The sequence below is a fragment of the Mauremys reevesii genome, linkage group 11, assembly GCF_016161935.1.
Source record: "Mauremys reevesii isolate NIE-2019 linkage group 11, ASM1616193v1, whole genome shotgun sequence".
Classification (NCBI taxonomy): domain Eukaryota; kingdom Metazoa; phylum Chordata; order Testudines; family Geoemydidae; genus Mauremys; species Mauremys reevesii.
In genome coordinates, this window is record NC_052633.1 from 63,041,507 (window position 1) to 63,065,285 (window position 23,779).

General features: G+C 38.7%; 1 protein-coding gene across 1 annotated transcript in view; it reads right to left on the minus strand.

Moving 5' to 3' along the window:
- The window catches only part of CCDC93 (coiled-coil domain containing 93), a 93,375-nt gene that overhangs the window by 15,668 nt on the left and 53,928 nt on the right, over positions 1-23,779 (minus strand). The window contains exons 12-19 of the mRNA XM_039494538.1: positions 17,382-17,498; positions 13,051-13,113; positions 8,116-8,189; positions 6,326-6,407; positions 4,829-4,900; positions 4,087-4,158; positions 3,661-3,769; positions 1,661-1,743 (exon numbers count right to left, since the gene is read on the minus strand). Coding sequence (XP_039350472.1) covers positions 1,661-1,743; positions 3,661-3,769; positions 4,087-4,158; positions 4,829-4,900; positions 6,326-6,407; positions 8,116-8,189; positions 13,051-13,113; positions 17,382-17,498 — 672 coding nt within the window. The remainder of the gene's footprint in view (positions 1-1,660; positions 1,744-3,660; positions 3,770-4,086; positions 4,159-4,828; positions 4,901-6,325; positions 6,408-8,115; positions 8,190-13,050; positions 13,114-17,381; positions 17,499-23,779) is intronic.

The window sequence follows — 23,779 nt, forward strand, 5'->3', positions numbered from 1 at the left end:
TTCTGAACTTTGGATGCTTATCAGAAACCAAATTTCCAGACCTTTAGACACTTGTCCATTACTAACTGATAACTCCTCCTTTCCTACTGAGTAACTTTCCAGGGCTGTCATGGGCAGGTCTTAGGTCACTGTACACTAACTAAACGGGACCGTGAAAGGACGAAACAGGTCTTGCATTTTGGAACATGTTACATGCATAATATACACACACACATATATCTGAGTTCTTGACTTTTTAATCTGTTTTTTTTTCAGATGATTTTCATGGCAAGAGACTGCCAGAATCAACTGTTTCCTCAAAGGGAAACTGAATTCCCTGATTCTCTCACCTGATTCAAATACTCATATCTAGTATATTTGTCAGAATCTACTATTCAGGAAAAAGATGATGGATTTTTAGATTGCAGCTCTCTATGCCACCCCTACTCTTAGAGGGCAGAGACTGTGCTCACTTAATGGTACTGTATAGGTACCATCTAGTACTCAAAGCAATTAATGGCTGCCTTTGTAAAAGTGTTTAAACAATGTTCTGTTCTTGTTTCATTAAAATACAATGAGAAGCATGCAGTGTCAGGCTCTACTTTTACTAGCTAATGCAATTCTTGTTGTGCTATCATGTATTTTACTGAAGAAAGAAATGTATATTTTCATCTGACCATAATATGATTAGAACTGTTTACAAAAACCCATGTGAACTGTTAAAACAATCTTTATTGATTAAGATGTTGTTCTATTTACTGATGTAGGATTCATGACACCAAAGCATCTTCCGTTACTTAAATGTAACCAGTAAAGCATTGCTTTATATTTTATAAACTTTGAAATGCCAGTAAATCCTTTATTATGAAAAAACAAACAGTCATGTGGAGTCAAGATCTTTATCAGAAATGTATTTGCTGCTCCTGCTTATTCCTCCAGTCCTTACTGAAGTCTAGTCTATCCATAACATCACAGAAGGGTAAAATTCATTGTTGGCATAAGTCCACTGACTTCAATTGTGTTACCCCAGAGAGGAATTTGGCTTTAAACTTCTGGATGGGGGAAGGAGGTGAAATAGGCAGTAGGAGCAGAAGAACTCTTTAATGAAGAGCCTGTTTTCATGATAAGTAAGGGCTTGGTCCTGCCCCCTTGAAGTCAATGAAGGTTCTGTCACTGAATTCAAGGGGAACAGAATCAGACCCTAAGAACCTGACTTTGCTGCCACTGATGTCAATTTACTTTGGTAACTGAAGTCACTGGCTGTAGCACTGGTCCCTAAACTAATGCAGAGACTGGATAGCTAACCCTCAGGTTAATCTGATTTTGTGAAGCCAAAATGTAAGTGGTGTGTGTCAGAATACTAATTTTATTCACCTTTTGAGCCTAAATTGAATAATTCAGATATCTATTTCTGGTGTTGGCCCTTCTATTAAAAACAATACATACACATGCACACAAAATATATAAGCAGAAATTTTCCTAACAGAATTAAACCAAAGATTTCCACAAACATTCTGTAAACAGAGTTTTAGACCCAAGTCAATTTCTTCTCAGTTCTGACCTTTTGCGATAATTACCTGTACCTTGCATAGATAAGACCTAGTCCAGTGTCTATTACACAGAAACTCAGCAGTATCCTATTTTCCTATCATGGGCTAAACATCTAAAAACACGTTCTTACCTCTTTTTCCAAATATACCTTCTTATCATCCAATGTATTATAGAGGGTAAAGAACTGCTTGGTTTCTTTGTGAGTTGCTGACACTAAAAGCAAAAGAAAAACAACAGAGCAATGAAAGAGCATATGAGGCACTGCCCCCTCCAATATGTTTAGGGGGATTTATTATTGTTTACACAACCTAGTATTAATACAAATGTTTTCATGAAATTTTAAAATCCTCAGTGCAATGGTCTTTCTGCATTTCAGTATTCCCCATACAGTGCTAACAACCCAAATACTGTCGTATCATGGGATTTCATGAGTCAGAGTGCAGAACTGAACAGTCTTTTTTATAATAGTCTCAAAAAAGGGTTCGGAGGAGTTGGAATTAATGCCAGTGCTGAAGGGGTACAGCATTCAGCCTGATTAGCTTTTTTAAGAAGACAAAACTTGTCTACATGAGGAAGTTAATGTGCAGTAAGTTAGGATGTGAATTTAAGACACACTACCTATTCCACACTAATTCCCTGTCTGCACTCTTACTGAGCATGAAGAGAACCCTCTGACCATTTAGTGAACTTCACAGCTTCATTCCATCCACAATGATCATGCTCCAGCCCAGGTTTGAATATATTGTGTACTATAGAATGACATGCATTCTGACAATTCAGGCTTTGGGGGTCTCAAATTGTGCACCCAAAATTAGTGGATACTTCTGACCCTAATATCTCTGTGCCTCAGCACCCATCCGTAAAACAGGGATAATACCGTCTCATTTCACCGGGGTGTTGTGAAAATAAATTCATGAATATTTGTCAAGCTCTCAGATACCACAAAGATGAGCACCCTCGAAAATCCCATAAGGAAATTAATAGTCTCTGTCTATAGAGCAGGATTTGAATAGTGTGCAGCAAATAGGTCCTGGGGCCACACACTGAACAATGAAGCGAAAACAAAATATTGAATAGCTGCTAACTAAATGAGCATTGTCCATTCTGTGCACTGAATGAGGCTGGGTTGCTGTGCCAAAAAAAAAAAAAAAGAGTAGTTGATCATGTAATTAAAGACTACCACACTGCATATGCACAAGGGAGCCAATTAAAATTACACTGGCAACCTTAATTCCGGCATTTCCTAATTTTTGGGTTCTTGACAAAGAAACCTTAGTGTTCTTTTAAAATAGTTTGTATGTGTGTAACATATACGGTACTCTGTGTATACGTCTGACTATGCACTGTTCACAGCTGTACATACAACACACACAAAGTACATATAGTATATACATACCAACAGATGCATAGTATGCGTTCCTCCTTTCCTGACATCATGATTACAGGAATACATTTAGAAGCATATATACAGAATGGTCAATTTGCATGCCTAATTTTATTATCTGGGGGCACACATACTTCTAAAAATTTGGGCCATAATATCTGAATTAAAGATTGGTAGGGAAGAAATTGAGAGACATGGCTCACACTCTTCTTCTGCCTAGATATCGCAGCACGTTTGTAAAACCTGACAATTTTCTGTTTTAACTCCTCTAACCTCCAGCAATAAATGGGACATGAGGTGTTTAAGAGAGCCAGCCTTAACTACAGATTTCTTGACATTGTTTGTCAGAACCACATACTTATAAAGAAAACACACACAGGTCATACAAAAATGGTAAACCAATGTTAACTGTGATTAATAAAACATGAGTCAGATGTAGACACTTTCCCTGTAAACGGTGGATTAAGGGCTTTCTAAACACTAATCATTGATGCAAGAGACTGAACCTACTGCAAACAAAAGAACAATTATTCCAAAGATCTTGTGCATCAAGTTTCAGCCTCAAGGGAATTTTTATAGCCAGTTTATAAAACCTTGAAAAGAGGGGTATACAATGTGAATGTCCAATGACCCTTAAATAGAACAGAATTAGCAGGTGCTGTTGTCATGCACCATAAGCCTATAATGTGATTACGCTCCTTTCACTGGTTAGCCTTCAGGAGTACATTTCTGTTTGATATACGTACCCTGACCATAAAGTTCGATAAATCTCTTCTGATACTGAGTTAACTCCGCTCTGCTGGGTACCTCATCAATCTTGCGTTGTAAAATAGCTATCTCTCTATTTCTTCGGGCCTGAGTGAAAGGAAGGGAGAAAAAAAATGGATCATTTTATCATTTTAAATGGATAAAAGATAGCAAGATTCAGAAATAACCTGCTAAATAAGCTAATAAAAAATACCTGCACAAAGGAGAGTTAATATATCTGTTAAGTTTTGTTAAGCCTCAAAATTTATTTCACAACACTAATTATAAAAGGTACTTGCTTACACTTACAAATGTTGAAGAAATTTACAGAAATACATTTAAGCGCTTAGCTAAGAAAACTTCAAAAATTCTGCCCTACTAAGTTTGCCAAAAACCAAACAAACAGAAAATCACTTTGTACTCACCAGTAATAGTCGGATCTTTTGAAGCTTATCTTTTTCAGTTTTGTATTGCTGGTCTATAATCTTATTAGGTTCCTAAAATTTGTGAAACCAAAGATAATTTCTGATTAATAGGCACACCAACAGAATTAAAGCATTGTCTTAAAAAAAAGAGGCTTTTGGTCAGCAATTATAAAAAAAAAAACAAAAAAACCCACACAGATTGAATTCTTTATTTTGTTCACCTTTAAGGATATCCAAAATATTGCCAACATTTTTATATTATTTTAAGGAGAGTGGGTCAATGAAGCTGAATGAAAAACAAAATTTAAGTTCTGAATGTCATTTACACTACATAAATAATTGCATATTTTACTAGCTTTAGGCCTTAGAGAGAGATATTTTAGATTGCTAAGTAGCCTTTTCACTGAGACCACCTCCTCCAAAGAGACAATTGCTAAGTACAGTAACATGCAGTTAAACCATAAAAGTTGTAAATCAGATTATATTCTCAGTTACCACAAGTGTAAAACTGGAGTAAATCCATTGACATTAATACATTTGTGATCAAGGGCTTCTATGAGACTACTCATCTGTGTTAAGTGAAGCACATGCATTATTCTATGCCAGTTGGTGGCTGTATGTCTCAAATTCCAATTGGTGGTGGATTTTTTTAATACAACACAGGTGTAAAAAGGAAGAAAATTACCCAATGAATATTTTTAAATACTAATGAAAAATTAGCCTTTTGACATTTGCTGTTTACCTTTTCTTCCCCATTTTCCTCTGCTTCGGCTTTCAAACTCTCAATATTTTGCTGTAGGCGGGCCATCTCTTCCTTTAAAAGCAACAAAAACATTATAGTTACCTTCAAAGAAAAAAAGCCCAAATCTGTATTTTAATAACTTCTTCATTAGATAGTACTTCATGATGTACATGTATTGGGAACATTAAATAGCACTCTGCGCTAAGGGGAGAAGGAGGCAAATGTTCTTCATTATGTTATATGAATACCCACTTCTTCAGATGCAAGAAGATGCATCTGAAGAAGTGGGTATTCAACAGATCCAGACTAACACGGCTACCCCTCTGATACTTCATTATGTTAAACTGCATGCCTTGCTTTTCAAGTAGAAATAGCCATATTTCTTTCTTGTGGAATATATACTTTGGATGCATCTTAAGCAACTAACACATAATATGGAAAGCAGGACTGGAGAAATGTAGGAATGTTAAAATACCAGCACTCTGACACTGGTCTGCCATATGTAGACACCACCACCACAACTGCACTCAAGACAAGTTAAAGGCTGCAAAATTATTTCCATTATAACCCTCTGTTTTCACAACTTTTCAAATTATTCATCTTTGGGGCTAAAATGTTCCATGCTTAGTCTCTGCTGAGGGATGACATTTCTTCTTTTTCGTTATGTTTAAACAAAATCTCTTTAGCTGTTGTTGAAACAGGAACTAGAGAAGGAAAACAATTCAATCTCTCTGATCTTTATCATATTTCCAGGGTGTGCATCACCATAGCAGCGAACCGAGCAGAAAACACATTAATTATGCACTGAAACATACTCTGAAAGTAGGAAGGCTTGATCTTGGGCTTCTCTCTTCTGGTGGGTTTTCCAAAGCCAGTGGCCCTTGACCAAGAAGTAGGTCCTGGGCACTGTTAGCTGCACTGTCCAAGAGGAGACCAAGCTGTCTCAGTGAATAAGATAGATGGGTATCTAGTGTAGCTAGGTCCAACACTGAATAGGCTTTTCAGTGGTGTTATTTGTAGCATGGTTCATGGAGTAAGAAGACACGTAACTGTGCACCAACATACTGATGACACTATTACCTACATTTAGAAATGATCCTTCCAAGGGGCCTCTTCTGTACTACGCAAGCTGAATGACATGTAACACAAGACAGAACCTTGAGGGATGCCACAGTTTAGATACAAATGAATAGGTGGTTGATTTTGTGTCCTAGCAAAGGGTGTCTAAAGACCAATGGCAAGCACTTCTGGCTAATCCAGAGCTGGACCTGCAGGGTTGTCCAGCCTAGTTTCAGAGATACATTAGGTGACAGATCTAGGTGATTCTCCACAATTCTGTCATGGACTGGGTTGGCATTATTCAAAATGGATCTGACATTACCAGTAAATGCCAATAAACAAACCTAGTACAGGGCAGGTGGAGGTGGGCAATTACATTTACCAATTTTGATCAATCTTCATGTAGCAAGAGAGAGACAGACAGAGAGAGACACTTACTCTACAATGAGCTCTGAACTCTTGCTCTTGACTTTTGAGATTTTCATTCATAGCCACCAGTGCTCGTAGGTTCTGCAATATGCTAAATTAGAAGACACAGCAAACTACATTAATTCTTTCAGTTTCTAAATTTACACACAAGGAAAATTAAGCTATTAGAACAAGGTTATTTTAAACAAGTTTTCCTGCTACTGAGCTAAACTAAAACACAAACAATCATCATTATGGTGCCATGGAAAATAATTAAGATTTGGTACTGCACAGATTATGCTTTTATGATGCTTCATTCCAGTCCTCTGTTACCTATAAAAAATTCTGAGAGCGCCTCCCATCTGATATATAGTGTAGTTTTTTCAAGACATGGGCTTTAAGTAGGGGGGAAAATGGATAGGGAGGCTTTATCATCTTGTCAAAACGGCCTTGGGCCCCTCTGGTTGCAGTACAAATCTAAACGTCTCCAATACAGGAAGAGTTTCATTTTTAATTGCTGATTATGGTCATGTTGGGTGAAATTTTAAAGGTGAAATTTTAATAGGAGTTTCTTACTTCTACTAACTTTCAATTGGAGCTGGAGTCTTAACTTCTATTTATGCCTTTAAAAAAAAAATCTTCTCCCCCCCACCCCTTGTGGCACTCTAAATTCCTCTATATCATTAATGCATATGAAGTTATGAATCATGTGTTATGGTTGTCATTAAAACATGCTGTAAGTTGGAGAATCAACCAGATATTAGCTCCCCAGTGGCAACAGCAAGGAAAGTAACCAAAGTACAACCCATCAACAGCTACTGTCCAGCAAGGGAGCTACAAGTCAATGACTCACCTGGATGAGCCGAGGCCACACCAGGGGAATTGCTCAACTTTGCCTGGAGATTCAGCAATGCCCCCAGGTACGCCTGGACTTGTGTTCCCCAAGCACATGGGACAGAGTATAAAACAGAACACAGGGACCCCGTGCTTGGCCTTTCTCCTACCCCCACCTATGCTGCAAGCAACCAAGACATTCCGAAGAAGACTGAAGACTCCAACCGAGGAGGCTGGCCTAGGTTTAAGGGACAAACTTGTATATTAAGGACCACAATATCCAGTGGGGTGAAAAAACTGCTTAATCTAGATGTTGCTCAGTCTAAGAGGGTTGAGAGTTAAGACTACGTGCTTATCTTTTATTTTCTTTTGGTAACTAACTCTGACTTTTTATAATAATTTAAATATATCTTTTGTAGTCAATAAATCTGTTTAACTGTTCATCTTTACCAGTGAGTTTGCCTGAAGCGTGTGGCAAAACTGCTCAGGTTTGCAAAAGCTAGTGTATATCCACTTTCCATTGATGAAGTGGTGAACCGATTAATAAATTTGCACTGCTCATCTTGAGCAGTGCAAGATGGTATATTCCTGAGGTACAGTGCTGAGAGAATTTGGCTCTGATGCCTTTCTCTGTGGGATTCATGAGTGGCTCTGGGAGCATTCATGCAATCTAGCCGGGTGCAGGCCTCCACATGCGGTTGTGCTGAGTGCTAACCGCACCTGTTTGCAGCTGGTCACTAGCATGGCACTGAGAGTCAGCCCAGGCTGGAGAGAGATAAGGAGGCACAGCAGTCCCACAGTCCCAAGCTGCACCCCGAGGTGCACTCTGCACCCGTCACACTGCTGTCCACTAAGCTGAAAACAGACTCCTCACAGCCATATGTTAATTATACATTTAGGCTGAATAAGAAATAAGCACTGAATGCTACATTGCAGAAGCCAGCAGTTTCCAATGATCATAAGTCACATAAATGAAGAAAATATACCTAGAATCTGCTTGGGATTCCACCGTTTCTAAGGCTGCCAGCTCCTTGTCCAATTTATCACTGTAACTCTTAACCTAAGGGATGCAATTAATAAAACATGTAAATACATTTGCGCACACAGAACGATTCATGTTTCTCTGCCTTCCCACACAATGAAGCCAAGGAGATAAGCTTTCTCCAAATAAAAGCTTTAGAGAATTCCCTAGAATCTCTGGCTTTATTTCTTAGCCATCATTAACAAGTAAGATTTCTTTCCAAGGTTAGCAGAATTCCCTTACCAGGTATGAGTACTGCAAACATGCTGAATTTACTGACCACTGCACTTGCCCTCTATCTTGCCCTCCCAAATCAATACGTAGAATCCCTGTTCCACAGCAAGATGGACAAATGAATTCTACATTGCACAAGACTGTACCAAATGCTCCTGTCTCTCTTAATTCAGGAACCCATCTACATACGAGTAGAACTGTCATATTTCATTTTTTTCAGGGCTGTATGAGTCACTCATAAAAACCTTGCCAAAATGTGAAAGGTCAACAGATCATGTTTAACAAAAACATCTAAAATTAAAATCAGATTGGGGTTGTAGAAAAGAAATATTCTAACTGACTGCTTCAAGACTTCTGTGCTCTTTCTTCTTCCAATGAACTTTTGTAGCCCACCATTTAAGCATAAAACTGAGATTCAGACTATATACCTACACAGGGGAACCAGAATCTGCCTTACATACCTATATGGGCTGCCTGGACCTCCAGTGCAGGGATATAGGCCTAAGCAGAGCTAATAATGTGCTTACTCCCTCCCTACAGTGTGTAGACAGGGAGGAGCAGAGGAATGGGGGGAGTCTTTGCTACACTTCTTGTTCTTATTGGTCCAAGAAGTTGAACCAGTGTGGGGGAGTTGTACTTCGCTACTAGCAGAGGCCAGCAGTAAACTACTATCCCCAGGTAGCAAAGAGGAAGGAGTGGGGGATGTATGACCACTGGTACAAACTACACTGATCAGCTTAAAGCTCAGAAGGGAGGCAAGGCTTTAGCTCAACCAAGCTGAGCACAGGCTGAAGTACAATAGCTTGGTCTGGACTAGAGCACTGGAAGGTATTAATTAGAATGGACTAATTAACAACAATGTACACATCCCAGCTTTAATATCTAACCTAGAGAAGGCCTTAGTGAGGTCTCTCCCACTCACACCACCTCCCAGGGCTACTTGTGAGTGGTGCAGTTTATTTGCTACCCCTTGTGCACGTGAAGAGTTGTGCTTCAAGACAACAATCTAGTCGTAAATGTGCTACATTCTTGTACAGTGATGAGAGAGACAAAGGGACTGGATGTTAAATATTAAAGATTTTCTGCTGTTAATATGAATTTTACATGCATGGTTTATGGACCGATTCCCCCATATTGTGTAATTTTACAGTACAGTTCTATTTCTCCTGGGAACAGAAACTGAAGAGGAAAAAGATTATGCTTACATTATCTTTATCACTATATGTTTTAGCAACATAGATGGGCTTACAAACTATAAATAAAGATCACTTTGTCCCTGCTAAGGTGGTGAAAGCCCCAAGACCAAGGAAACCTATAAAGATGATGTACTAGGGATGGATTCTCCATGGCACTGGCAGGGATTCATGCACGACATGTGGTGCAGTTTCATCAAAGAACAGCTTGAGTAGTGACGAACCTTAAAGGTGAACCACAAAGCTTTTGTTAAAAGTAAACAACTCATAAGATTCCAAGATGCAGTTTTATGGACAAACAGTGGAATTATCTTCCGCTGCAGCAAGTGTTCGGGCTTTCTTTGAGAATACAACTGCTCAGATTCAGATGCTAATGGCTGCACTGTTGGCACCAGACCCATGTCTGAAAGTGCCAAATACCTCTTATTGAGTTCTGTCCATTTCCACTCACTGAGGTTCTACAGGTGCTGGGAGGTGTTGATCACTACTGGCACTCTAAGGGAGGGTGAATATTCCAGAGCCTCTCAAACCTGAGATTATGATATTACTAGTATTCCGGTAGTGCCTAAAGACCCAGCATACCACCAATGATTGTAGCAAGAGCTGAATACTAGGAAGTCTTGAAAATAAAACTTGAAAACATGCAAACTGTTAAACAAAAGGACACAAGTGCACTTAGAGATTCTGTACCCCACGAGTGGCAAAAAAGAAGGAACACAAACTGACATATCGAATCGCACAAATGACATACCTAGTTCAATAGTCTGTTTCTGGCTATATATTCCAAACCCTTAGCTAAAACTAATCTCTTCTACTGAAATGAACCCCATTAGCTTTGATACTATAGTCACAGGTGGTATAGAAAACCTCATTACTCTGACATCATGACAGAAACCTTCAATTAGGTCACTACAATGCTCCAAGACTTCAAAATAAAACTAAGTTTCCTAACATTTTAAACGTAACCATACTTTAAAGTCAGAATTAACTACATGTAGAAGGGTTCAAGAAAGACATTAAAAAAAAAAACTTTACAGTTAACATCTAATCACATTTTTACTGTGTTTCCATGGCATCACAGACTATTTCTTTCTTTGTTCCCTACATTTAATATGGTGTTGCAATTACATTTCTGTTCATTTCCTTGGTAACCTGATGTTGATATGTATGGATTTATATACAAAATGAATAGGCTCTCTATAGTACAGCAAATGTATACCAGATTATGAAACCAATACTACAGAGCCAAATGCCAACTGTTAAATATTGACCATTTCTAAAACTGCACTGCATGTCAATCTTAAAAATCAGATAGCTCATCCTGTACTTTGCTGCTTTTGTTCTTCTGATTTAATGGCCTTCTACAGAGATTTTTCTGACAACAGTTCTCTTTCCTCTCCCTATTAGCGAATCTAACTTTCACAGAAGATGTCAAATGGGTATGTCTACCCTGCACACGAAGCCTGGGCTCTAACTCAGGTTTGAGCCTGAGCCCCACTTTATGTCCACACAGAAATCACCCAGACTCAGGTCAGTAATACTCAGGACCAGGTTTTAGGACCCTGCTACTAAGGTGGGTCAAAGCCCAAGTCCTACTGAGATTTAGGACCAAACACTGTTACTTTGCAAGGTGGATGTAGCACAAGCTGCATACCCAAATCAGAAGGTCTGCGTAGTGCAGCATGAACATGTCAGCATGGCTGAGACACCTTGGTCCACCAATTGTAAACCTAAGTTTACAATTCAGTATGCTCAAGCACGGGCTTGGATTCAGAGTCCCACGGACCTGGGTTTAGTGTGGAGTGCAGACATACCCACTGACTGTCATGGAGGGAGGAGTCCCTACAGACGAGATTAGGAGTACTTATATATGCATAGCATCTTCTGTCCCGAAAGGAGACAATATTTCATATACTATCTATCTCTCTATTTATATGAAATAGTATTGAAAATCAGTAATCCCAAGGGTGAAGGGTGAAATCCAATTAGCCCATACGTGAAGGGGAGGACAGTCAGTGCCATGGGGCCAGCCATTTATCATACAAAACATACTCTGGGATCTTTAATGACCACACAGAACAGACAAGACCTCTGTTTTAGGGATCCTATCCAAAACACCTATGCCCAGTAAACTGCATGCTATTTACAGAGCTGTCGAGAGGACGATGACACCACCATTTTGCGGCAGCTTTCAAAATTTGTTTTTGTTCCACATGGGAATGAAACCGAAGCCTTTTGAATGTAGGTTGTCAAGAGATGAAAGCCTCAGGTTACCAGAGAGCCCCTGAATCAAGAAATCCATCCCAATGAAAACTTCATCAAAACGTTCTGGATTCAACAAAACAGCATATTTTGACAAAATGAAATTTCATTGAAAAATGTTCTGACCAGCTCTAGTATTTAGATTAAATAGCACTGGATTAAGTGCCTAGCTGAGCCAGCATGATACTGTATTAGCAGTTCTATCAAATCTAAGTATTCCAAACCCAGTGCACTGGTTGCAAAACCACCCCGCAAAAATACCAGTTTTCCTCTCCACCAGCATGCTTCAATGCAGCTGGGGAAGGATCATCTCTATGGTAATAGTTAATTTCTTTACCCATTTAATTATTAGTTTTACTACTGAGTTAGCCATTGGGGATGGGGACGTGGCTACCCATTTATTTGGGATGCATGTCAAATTAGATATCAAACAGCTATCAGATGGAAACAATCTTTAGTCTTGACCAAACTGGGCTAAAATTCAAAATGATGACCAAGAGATGAAAGATTCCATATATTCTATTACTAATCCAGAGAGGCAGGCAGCCAGCCCAGGAAAATTCATTTTAAAAAAATACGTGTTTATTTTTGATGGAATTGAGAGATTACAATCTCACCTGAATTTATGACCATCCACTGTTTTATCTCCCCAAAATCATGCAGAGAACCAACAGACTGGCATCAGCAAATTAGCTATACCCACAGTTTCAACAGAATGAGTTGAGTTAGTTTCATCAGCCACAACTCCAGTAGTTTCTGTACATTCTGCCTATATCCTGGTCACACTCCACCAGAAGTACTCTCTCAGTGTCCCAAATATGATCAGGAAAAAAAAATCCCCTTTATACTATTAGGACTCTCTGATTTGATTTTCCAAATGTTTCTCAGTGGGAACAGAGTTAGGCCAATGCTGGAAGCTTTTCAAAATCCCACCCTTCATGTATATTTTGTCTATGGAGCAATAAAAAAGTAGAGATCTAGCTGGCCAACACCAGTTTCAAAGAAATACAACTTGTGTCTGTCTAATATTAAATGTTAACTTCATAAAACAAAGGATGAGAAAAGTAGTGTTATAGTTTGATATTACTACTACCATCACACATGCACACATTCTAAATTTGTTCTTTTCATCCTTCTATATGCATATGTTCCCTGAAGAGGGAAGCAGAAGAAATGTCACATTTTACAGAGGACGAAGAAAGAAAGATTACCTCAGTTAATGTCTTCTTTGCTTCATTACAGCCTGCTTGCAGGTCAGCACATTTAGCTTGCAACTATTATTAAAGAAAAAGAAGAGTTTGATTCCACATTCACACTTATTACACCTGTAATGGAGAATGGCAATATTTGAGCTATTGAGTTATTTATTACATTGAGGTTCACAATGGCTGTCTTCTACACAATAGGAAAGCTGTCGGAATCACAGTCTTTCCCTGTCAGATTCTTAGTCTACACTCTATTACATGAATTTTGGCTGGAAAATTCCAATAAACATGTCAGATGTTTTCTGATGAACTCTCCAGACGCATTAGGTATAGAACAAACAGTTGTCAATGGACTGGTGACTTGTGGGATGGAATCTTTGTGCTGTGGAACTCCAAAAAGGTTTTAACAATAATCTAGACCAGTTACCTTATATTTCATAGCTAGACTGGAATGAGGGCCATGTTAACAAGCTACCTCTACTCTTCCAGACAATTTGGTACATTTGGGAGACACTGTGCTGTACATTATTGTTCTGATCATTGTCACGGATTTTTTCAAGTAACAGTCAGAAGGAAAGAAGATTTTAGCAGCAGCAGGGTATTTTCTTAATATGCATCAACCTATTGTGTCATTATTAACAGTAAATATATGACAAAAGTCTAAGATGACAGCAGCGAGGAAAACTCTACTGACTATTTCACCTTGTCACACAGAATTTACAGGCTCCTCTGATAAAACATGAAACAATAGAGACATAGTACTTTACAGGTAAATAATAATAAGGTCCTTGACTTTAGGCCCAGTTTTTTAGAGGAATTCAGATGCCTAATTCCCATTGATTTCAATGGGAGTTTGGTGCTCAAATACCTTTAAAAAACAAAAAAACTATTCCATAAAATTTCTGTTTACACATAACACTACAAATAGTTACAGCAGAAATGGAATTGGGGTCAGAAGACGGGAGGACAAATGATGCAAAAATTACAAGTTGAGTTAATGGAGTGTTTAGATCCACAACTATGTGATCTTTTTGTTGCAAGACTACATATAGAATTTATAATAGATTCATAGATTATTAGGATTGAAAGGAACCTCAGGAGATCATCTAGTCCAACCACATGCTCAAAGCAGGACCAATCCCAAAAGCCCTAAATGGCCCCCTCAAGGATTGAACTCACAACCCTGGGTTTAGCAGGCCAATGCTCAAACCACTGAGCTATCCCTCTCCCCTATTCTGTTCCTGAGGATTCAGAATTAAGAGTTCCAAAAACTCCAAAAATTAGAATTTAACCTTTAATCATGTTTGCCAGTTCTCACTAAGGATTAACATATAAAACAAAATTACATATTTTTTTAAACTAAGCAGTTTTTGAACTATGAACCAAGCTTATTGCAGTATTGGGATTTAAGACTTCAAAACTTGAAACCTAAAAGCCATCTCTCAAAAACACTGCAACCAATTAACTTTAAACCCTCTTCCCACTCAAACCTCCCAAGGAAAAACAAAATTCTCCTCTGGCCAGAGGTAACAAAAAAATTAAGAAAAGAGCTTTACTGTAAAGTTAAAGAAGGGGCTATATTTGGGCTTATAAAGGAAATTATCCTACAAACTAGAGAGTCAATAGTATTACTCGATACTATGCAAAAGTGTAATATTAGGGAGATAAAGTTCTGCCAAGTGGCATTACTTGTTTCACAAGCACATTTTCATGGTTTTTTTAAATGGTTTTTCCTCTTCCCTGTTGTTGTTTGTGTAGTTATTTCACACAACCAGGGGAACGGCTCAGAAACGAAAGTAAAGGGAGAAAAGTCAACACATTTAATATACTCCAGATTAAAGAGCTATTTCTGTACTACTGGTCCAATGCTCACAAGCGTTTAGTACTGTGGAAGAAATGGACCATCTGTTCCAGTAGGATTCTTCTGACTATTGTGCTCATGATTACTGGCACAGGAGCAAGTGACAGACACACATTTAACACAAACATTTAATTAACAAAAAAAAATATTTTTTTTAAAGGGCAGGAGGAGGGAGGAGAAAAATACAGAGCCAGACTCTCCTGCTTTCCAGTCCATGTGCCACTGGAGCAGCACAGTGGCTGCATAGCTACCAAATCTATCCAGCTGAGAATTCCCTTAGCATAGGGTGTGCTCAGCTGGCACAGATCCAGCACCTGTGGCAGCTTCCCCTCTGCTCAGCTATACCTCGTAGAGAGAGGGCAGAGAAGCAGCAGGGCTAGAGCACAGTGTGCTCCAGCAGTCACACAGTGTCTTGGGCCAGTGTCAGCAGAAGTAGGTTAGAGAAGTCCCAAGACCACTTCAACTTATGCTGGAGCACATGACTCGTCTTTTCCCCTCGCCCCCACAAAAATCAGCTTGAGATGATCCTCTCTCCTAATCCACAGGTTAGGGCAAGGGGTCTGGTGTTCTGATCTCTCTCTGCTTTTGAAACTGCAGCTCTCCTTATCTCACTCTTCATTTTGCATGTATGTGGATCAGAGGAAGCAAGTGTACCACAAGCTGATATGTTTATGTATGTACAACACACTGTGGCACAATCAAATAGCTTTAGCACATGACTGGCAGCAAGGATCCATTGAGTTCTAATACTGGAGGACACATACTCCCTCCATGCCTCAGTACAAAAAAGCCTCTCTGCCTCACTTCCTTCTGCCTTACCCTGGGTCTCCAAAATGGAGGTCATTTATTTACTTGATCCATGAGGATTGGTTGTTTGTAAGGCACACTGAATAATATGCATTACATACACACTGTTGATAGTCATGATTTTTGGTGTATTTCTTAAAGCCCCATCTGGGATCAAGAGATTGCATGAGAATCTCAGTTTTCTTTTAAAAAAAATAAAGTAAAAGAGGAAGTTTCTAGCTCATATTTTTGGAGAAAAATACCTGAAGTGAGTGTATCCTGATGGCAATTTTTTTTTATTTTATTTTTTTGGTTAAGATGTTATGATTTTTAAGCCAATCCCATGATTTTTTGGGCCTTACTTTTGAATTTTGAGCCTTGGAGATTAGTAATACTATATTCACACTACTTATTATTGATATAACACTCACATTTTGCCACACATTTTAAAAGCATTTCATCTGTTTGGTTTTTCCTACTTTGAGAATAAAGTGCAGACAAAGTTAATGGCTTTTTCATGCTACAATATGAATTATACACACAAAGACACAGACAAAGCCTACATATCACACACACACTTGATCCATTAAATGTTAGAATAGCATAAGAATATCCAGGAAGTATGATGAAAATAAATGATAGGACTTTTATAGTGGAGATATAGTGCTAGTTTTAAATAAACTAGGATATCTATTAAAGTGCTAACAGTTTATGACAGATGGGGTAGGCCAGAAGGCAATAAAGATGTGGAATTGCATTAGCTTTGACAGAAAAAGAAATTAATCCAGTTCTGTGTGTTCCATTATAAGATCCAATCTAACGTTTACTAGCATTTTTAATTAGCTGTCATATTAAAGTTTAAGTAAAATAACCCAACTTTCTTTACAAAAATTTGTAAGTTAGCCAAAAAGCTTCAATCTAACTTTTTTTGGTTGGGAAGGGGAAAGTAGGAAGCAGGAAAAGTGTAAAATTTAATTTAAGATTAAATTTAATTAATACTTCAAATTGTCAATGCATACATATACACATGTATGGGTTCCATTCCATAACTTAGTCCTAACCTTGTGTTTGTTTAATGTTAGATTCAGATAACTGAGCTATGTTCAAAAAACTATGCTCCATTGATAACTTTACCATAGATTTACCCATAAAAAATGCTGAACCCCCTACACAAAAGTCTTCAAGATGTATAGCAAGCAACCATGAGATTTTATTGAGCCAGACTGTGGATGACCCTTACACTGGTGTACAGATGTGGGCTGGGAAGAGTAGACACGTGAGAAGCTGAGCATTCACCAAGCATCTCTGAATGACCATTACAACTACTACTTGAACATACTGGTTTGTCACCATTTCAATACCACACTCCAACAGCGGAGGTGGAGAAAAAAAGAACTAGAAAGAAATACTAGAAACTAGTATTTCTTTTAGAATTTTGCAATTTAGATATGAAAGGAACTTTTGTACGCAGCATCACATTCACAAGAGTATCCTATTCTTTAGCATAATAGTCACATAATTGTCTTAGTAAAAATGTGCAAGCAAGACATTAAAAGATACTTAAAGTAATGTTCAGCATGACACAAGTTACTGGTACAGAGTGTAGTTTTCAAATATCTTCTGAATGGCAAAAGCACTGTGGTCAAATACATTTACCGACGCTTTTTGTTTGTTACCCACACAAGCCTACCTCTTCCAAAAGTTTGGTTTTCTGCGAGATTTGCTTGCTTAGTGATGCCATTTTCCTTCGGTGCTGCTGGGCAGCTCCGAGTCTTTCTGGACGCTCCTCAGAAGAAAGCTCAGATTGCTGAAAATAAATCAAAGTCAACAAAACAGAGGGTTGAATTGCACATCGCCAGTATTTGCTTTACAGGGACATAGGAACACAGGAACAGACACAGTGGATAGGAATTATGGTCCACCTAGTCCAGTATTCTGTCTCTAAGAGTAACCAACACCAGCTATCTCATAGGAAAGTGTAAGAACCCCACAGAAAGCAGATGTGAGGTAATTTACTCCCACTACGCTGGCTTCATCATTGCATGTGGCTTCCACTGAGGTCAGCAGGCAACTGTACAGATGAATTGTATAATGGATGCAGGGATGTGCATATATTTTAAGAATTGCAAGAAAGTGGATTAAGTCTTCTTGAAAAACCCTTCTAAAACACTACAGTATTCTACAGTAATGAGCTAAAATAACATCTCTTCTATTAAGCTGTATTAACATTTGCAGTATACTGTAAAGGGATGAGCCTGTTACAGCAGTACAACTGTTCTTAACAGCAGTTCAAGGGTGGTGTGGCTGAAACAAAAGTTTGTAAAAAAGATGCAAGAAAAAAATGGGAACAATTTTCAAACAGCTCTCACTGTTAGGAATGGGACAGTTTCCCAATGTAGTCTGGCTTTACGCACCCTGTTTTGAAGCAAATATGGTCCCAAACCCTCAGTGTTTGATCTTGAAGATGAACAAACAAGCTTTAGGGTGTTTGATTTGGAATATTGGTTCAGGCTTATTCCTATACTGAAACCACATCCTCGATCAGTTAATTTTCTTCTCAAATCCTCTCCATTCCTGTGAACCTAGAACCTTGGTTAATTACTCAATTGAGACTGCATTTCCAATAGTCTTCTATAGAGAGCATGACTATAGCAACTTGGATCCAGATTCCTGCTGCCTATAGACTAAGAGATAGATTGACTGAAAAATTCTTTACCAGCAGTATTATTTATAATGGGAGAGTATATCAACAATAGATCAAGAGGAGTTTTTCAAAGGCAAAAAATGGCAATTAGGCACCTCACTGAGTGTTATGTATCTAATGACCATTGGTGCCTTTGAAAATCTCCCCTTATCTATTTGTCATTTCATCATAACAAAGATTTTTAATTGCTTCATCTACTTCAGGCTCCCTTCTCATTCCAATTAACTTTTGACATTTCATCAGCAAAAAAACCCACTTTCCACTCATTTAGGTGCTAATTTATGAAGTCTGTCAAAGGTATGAGGACTTTATCATAGACCATTCCAATAATAACCTTATTTTGGTAGCTACTGAACTATATATAGGTAAAATATTATTGGGAGAACTCCATACTCTTTTGACATCTACTTGCTTCCGAAATCTGCCCTTAACAGATCACATAGAGAAGTCTTTGTTAACAGCTTAATTTAGACAAAGTAGAGATGGAAGTTTCCTTCCCCCCCCCCCCTTCCTTTTTTCTTTTCTAAAGGCCATATTTCTACATAATTTACACAGAAAAGCAGTTTTGTGATTTGATATATTTATGTCTCTTTTAAAAGAAGAGGTTAATCTCAGGCATCTCAGTCTAACAACTCATACTTAAAGCCACATATCATACATTTCTTCTACATGAGAAAATGCTGTGAAACAACAAAAGATGAGTACAGTTCAACATGACACTTTTTTCAGTTACTTTGGCCAATAACATTCCCTTGCCAACTGTAAATGTACTGCATTCCAAAATACCGGTTTAATTTCTATGCAGAAAGACAGACAAATGGACAAGTAATGCATGAGGAAAAGTTACATCAACAAATAGTAGATTAAACTTTGGAAGAGTATTATGATCCATGAAATGCAATGAATAGTTCAAGCATCGTGATTAAGACCTCAACTCAGCAAAGTATTTAAGCACATTCATAAGCCCCAATGACTTCTTCTATATCAATATATTGAATTTAATGGGGTCGCTTGACTGAGCTGGAGCCTAAGATCTGAGGACTGTGATAAGAAGTGCAGATGTCACACAGTTAATGACTAACAAAACAATTTTTTAAAATATCACTATTAAATTGAAATGCAAACCAGAACCTGCACAGGAACAACTGAAAAATCCTAAGCATTTTCTATAGATACACCTCTACCTCGATATAACGCGACCCAATATAACACGAATTTGGATATAACGCGGTAGATTTTTTGGCTCCCGAGGACAGCGTTATATTGAAGTAGAGGTGTACTAAAAATATCAACTATATTTAAAAACCACACGATTTTCCTAAGGTAAAGAGTAGATCTATACTGCTAGGGAAAGAATTATTATCCTAACTTATTTAATTAGAAGGAACTTTGTTCAGAATTCTTTAATGTGACAAAACTCCAATAAGACTAAATGTGGAACGCAAATGTTTTTCTCTCACCCTACTTTCTATGGGCTCTGTGAACTTAAGTTGCAAACTCTCATGGACAATAAGTATGGCAATACCTAATTTTTGGCCACAAGCTAAAAATCTGCTATCATTTGTAAACCCATAGCCACCAGAAACTGCAACAGGGATTAGGGTCTCAGGGTACTAGATGCAGTGCTAGCACAGAGCCCATAGAAAGCAGGATGAGAGAACATTTGCCTCCCAAGTTTACTCTTGTAAGAGTTTTGTCTAATTAAAGAAATCTGAACGAAGTTCCTTCTGCTTAAGGAAATTAGAGCAACAATTCTTAACTATAAATAGGGGGGTCTGAATCTCATATGATAAGCAGCTGAATCAACTGATTGAATACAATATTACTGTATTATAAAAGTGTATCGAGTAAGGTCTTATGAAAGCCTGAGAGAGACTGGCGATAAATAGCCTTGTGAAATATATGCATCAATGCTATATATGAAAAATTATGGATACTCATTGGATTATGCTTTAAAGTCTCTGACTAACCAGACAAAAACAGAAGCTACCCATCTGTCTCCAATGTAAATTAACCATTACGAATCAAAAAATAATAGAAGCCCCATTTGCACACAAGTCAGAAAGGGGATGGGAAGTCCCCTGGAAGGGAAAAACAGCAGGAAGACTTCCTGCCTCTTCTAACAGAGACAATGAACTATAGGGTGACATGGGGGGTAGGGGGGCGCAAAAAGACATTTGAGATATCCATCACTTGAGGAATTAAAGGAGCCAGAGCTCTTTAAAAATAAAAAATAAAAAAGTCACAGAAACTACGGGGATTGAAGACTTTGGGAACTAATGTTTAGAGAACCTGCTTTGGCAAAAGACTAACTTGCTGAAAATAAGTTCTAGTCTTGGAAGGATATTTTTACTTTTGTTTGCTTATAACCCTTTCTATCTTTTCCCCTTATACTTGGTATTACTTAATGCTCTGTCCTTTTGTTAAATAAATTTGTTTTACTTTTACTATAAACCTCTTCTGGGCTGTGACTGAAATCAGAGTTATTCTTAACCCCACTTAAACTAACAGGCTGCAGTATACTGTCTATCTAAAGGAAATTTGGGATTGCGGGTTGTTGGGGGTCACTCTGCAAAAAGTAACCAGGCAGTGGAAGTCAGGGTGTGACCTACAGTAACTCTTCACTGAACATTTTAGTTATGTTCCTGAAAAATGTAACTAAGTGGAATGATGTTAAGCGAATCCAATTTCCCCATAAGAATGAATATAAATGGGGGGGGGGGGAGAGGGGAGACACGTTAGGTTCCAGGGAAACATTTTTTGCCATACAGTAGTTGGGATGTGCCCTCGCCTTACCCCACAGAGGCACGGCCCACTGGCACTGGAGACAATCAGGCAGGCAAGGAGGCTGAAGGTGCAGTAAGGTAAGAGAAGCACGTTGCACAGCAGCTTCCCCTACTCTGCAAGCAACCCTTGGCCTGCCCACACCACCCCTTCCCCCAAGCCCCTACCCTTAACCCACCTCTTCTTCCCCTTTCACTCCACACGCTGCGTCCTCGCTCCTCCCTCCTGCCCACGGCAATCAGCTCGCTTGCAACATTCAGGGGGCAGGAGGAGCGAGGACTCAGTGTGCAGGCTCCCCCCTCCCTCCTCTGCCTCCTGCCCATGGCAATCAGCTGGTCTGCAGCGTTCGGAAGGCAGGGGGAGCCTGCGCGCCTAGTCCTCGCTCCTCTCCCCCACCCTCTTGAACACTGCAAGCCAGCTGATTGCCGCGGGCAAGAGGTGGGGGGAGGCGCTAATCCACAGGGTCTGCCAGCAGGCGGGGGGCACAGGGGAGCTGATGGGGGGCTGCCAGCTGTGGACAAAGCAGGCAGACAAAACAACATTATAGTAAAGTATTGCACAAGTTTAAATGGAGCATGTTCTGTAATTGAGCAGGGACGCAAGATCGAAACAACATTAAGCGAGAGGACGTTAAGTGGGGAGTTTCTGTACACGCTTGTATGCTGGTTGCTGGTGTCAGGGCTGCATGCCGCAGCAACATGGCATCAAAGGCACCCAGAACTGGTTACAACCCCTTTACCAGTCTGGGTTGAGCCCAAAGAGTCATAGCGCACCACTACCATCTTCCCAGTCTTATCACCTTTTCCCCCTGCATAGGATTTCACCAAGTGCCGTTGCTGCTTCTCCCACAACTTACTAGAAATCCAACTTTCCTGTCCTGACCGCACTTGTTTGAAGCCCTGGTCATTTGTAATCTGTGTGTCTTAGCTGGACATGCCCTTCTGACAAATGATCAGTAAAAATATAAATAAAAGTTTCATTCTATTCAATGGGGGGTGGGGCTCATACTGACTAGGACTGCATTTTTTGTGTGAAAATAAAAACAAATTTAGGTAACCATGTCTGTAAAAACTAATTTGAAGCTATAAAGTTTGTTGTGGTTTCATCTAACGACATTACAATTAGGAAACGATGAACAGAGACATTATTTGACTTGGTAAACAGCTTTATAACTGGTATGTTTATCACTGTTTTACATAATCTGAGTTATACACAAGTTTTATATTACATCTTGTAATGGTGAAAGCCTAATATAAAAAAAAACAAACCTACTTGTCCCTATTTGTTGTTTGTCTCTCAATTACCAAAAATGAACAATGGTTCTGAATAAGATATTTACAATCAAACTGTATAAGCTTTGTTCTACAGAGACTGAATTAATAAAACATTTTTCATCTAAGAACTAAGGAAAAATATGCCTTTAGCATCAGTCACATCGATTCCCAGTTTTAAGATTTCAAAAGAAACAGATGTATTGAGTTCCTCAACTCGGCTGTTTCAATTTATGGCTTATTCCTGTTCAATACACATTTATAACAGCTTTTTTAGCTTTCAATTTTAGCATCTTGTTTATGTTGATCTATTCAGGCTTTTGATATCTTGCCGGCATGTGATTTGTGCAAGACTAGACTTATCAAGTCTACACAACCATAATTCATTACCACTTTAGACAGAGCCCTTAACTTATTCCTCTACAGAATCTGCGACATTCATAAGCCAGTAACTATCAATGTTACTCTTTCATGCAGCCTTCAGTTAGGATGCATATATGAATAATACTCAGTGAAAATCTAGATTGTAGCTTTTGTGCACCTGAATACAAATAGCTGAAGCTGAACTTCATTTTAACCAATGACTTTGTGGCGGCAACACCAGTGTTGATTATAATCCCCTTTAGTGGCTCAGCTACAGAACACCAGTGGCCATTTATGACAGTGCAGTTACCAGAGGGAACAATCTACATTATTCTGCTGAATATCCTCTCCACTAATTATCAGAATCTCTTCAGTCTTTTAAAGTAAGATACTGCATGCTATGGCATTTACTGATCATATACCAGCTGAAGTCTAAAGCTAAATCAAGCTTAAAAAAATTATTTGAGTATCAAAAACCAAGCAGCACTGTGAGTTCAATCCACAATTTATTCATTCTGTCCAGATTCTCTCTTTCCATGGTGAAATAAGTGACTTTGAAAGGTTATGGGAGTTGTTAACCCCAGGATCTAAAGACCTCTTCCCAAAAAGAAGACATGCAGCACAAGAAGCAACAGTGCAAATTTCCCAAAACTGCGTTACCAAATGGAGTCAAACCTTACCCCTAAGGACCATTCCAAAATAGTTCAGTCATATAATCAGATAATGGAGAGATGAAAGAAAAGTTATGGGCCATCAAGTCCATTTCCCGCCCACCCTCCCATGTCCCTCAAGTACACTATTATTCCTTATGTTCAACACTCAAAACTGAAGAGGACCAGGTGGCATAGACAAATTATATTACAGAACAGAATCTGTCAGTGTCTTGGCTCTTGCTTGAAACCAAGTCCAATGTGAAAGGTACCTTATAAAGCAACTTATTAAAAACACTAGCTTTCTAGTGGGTTC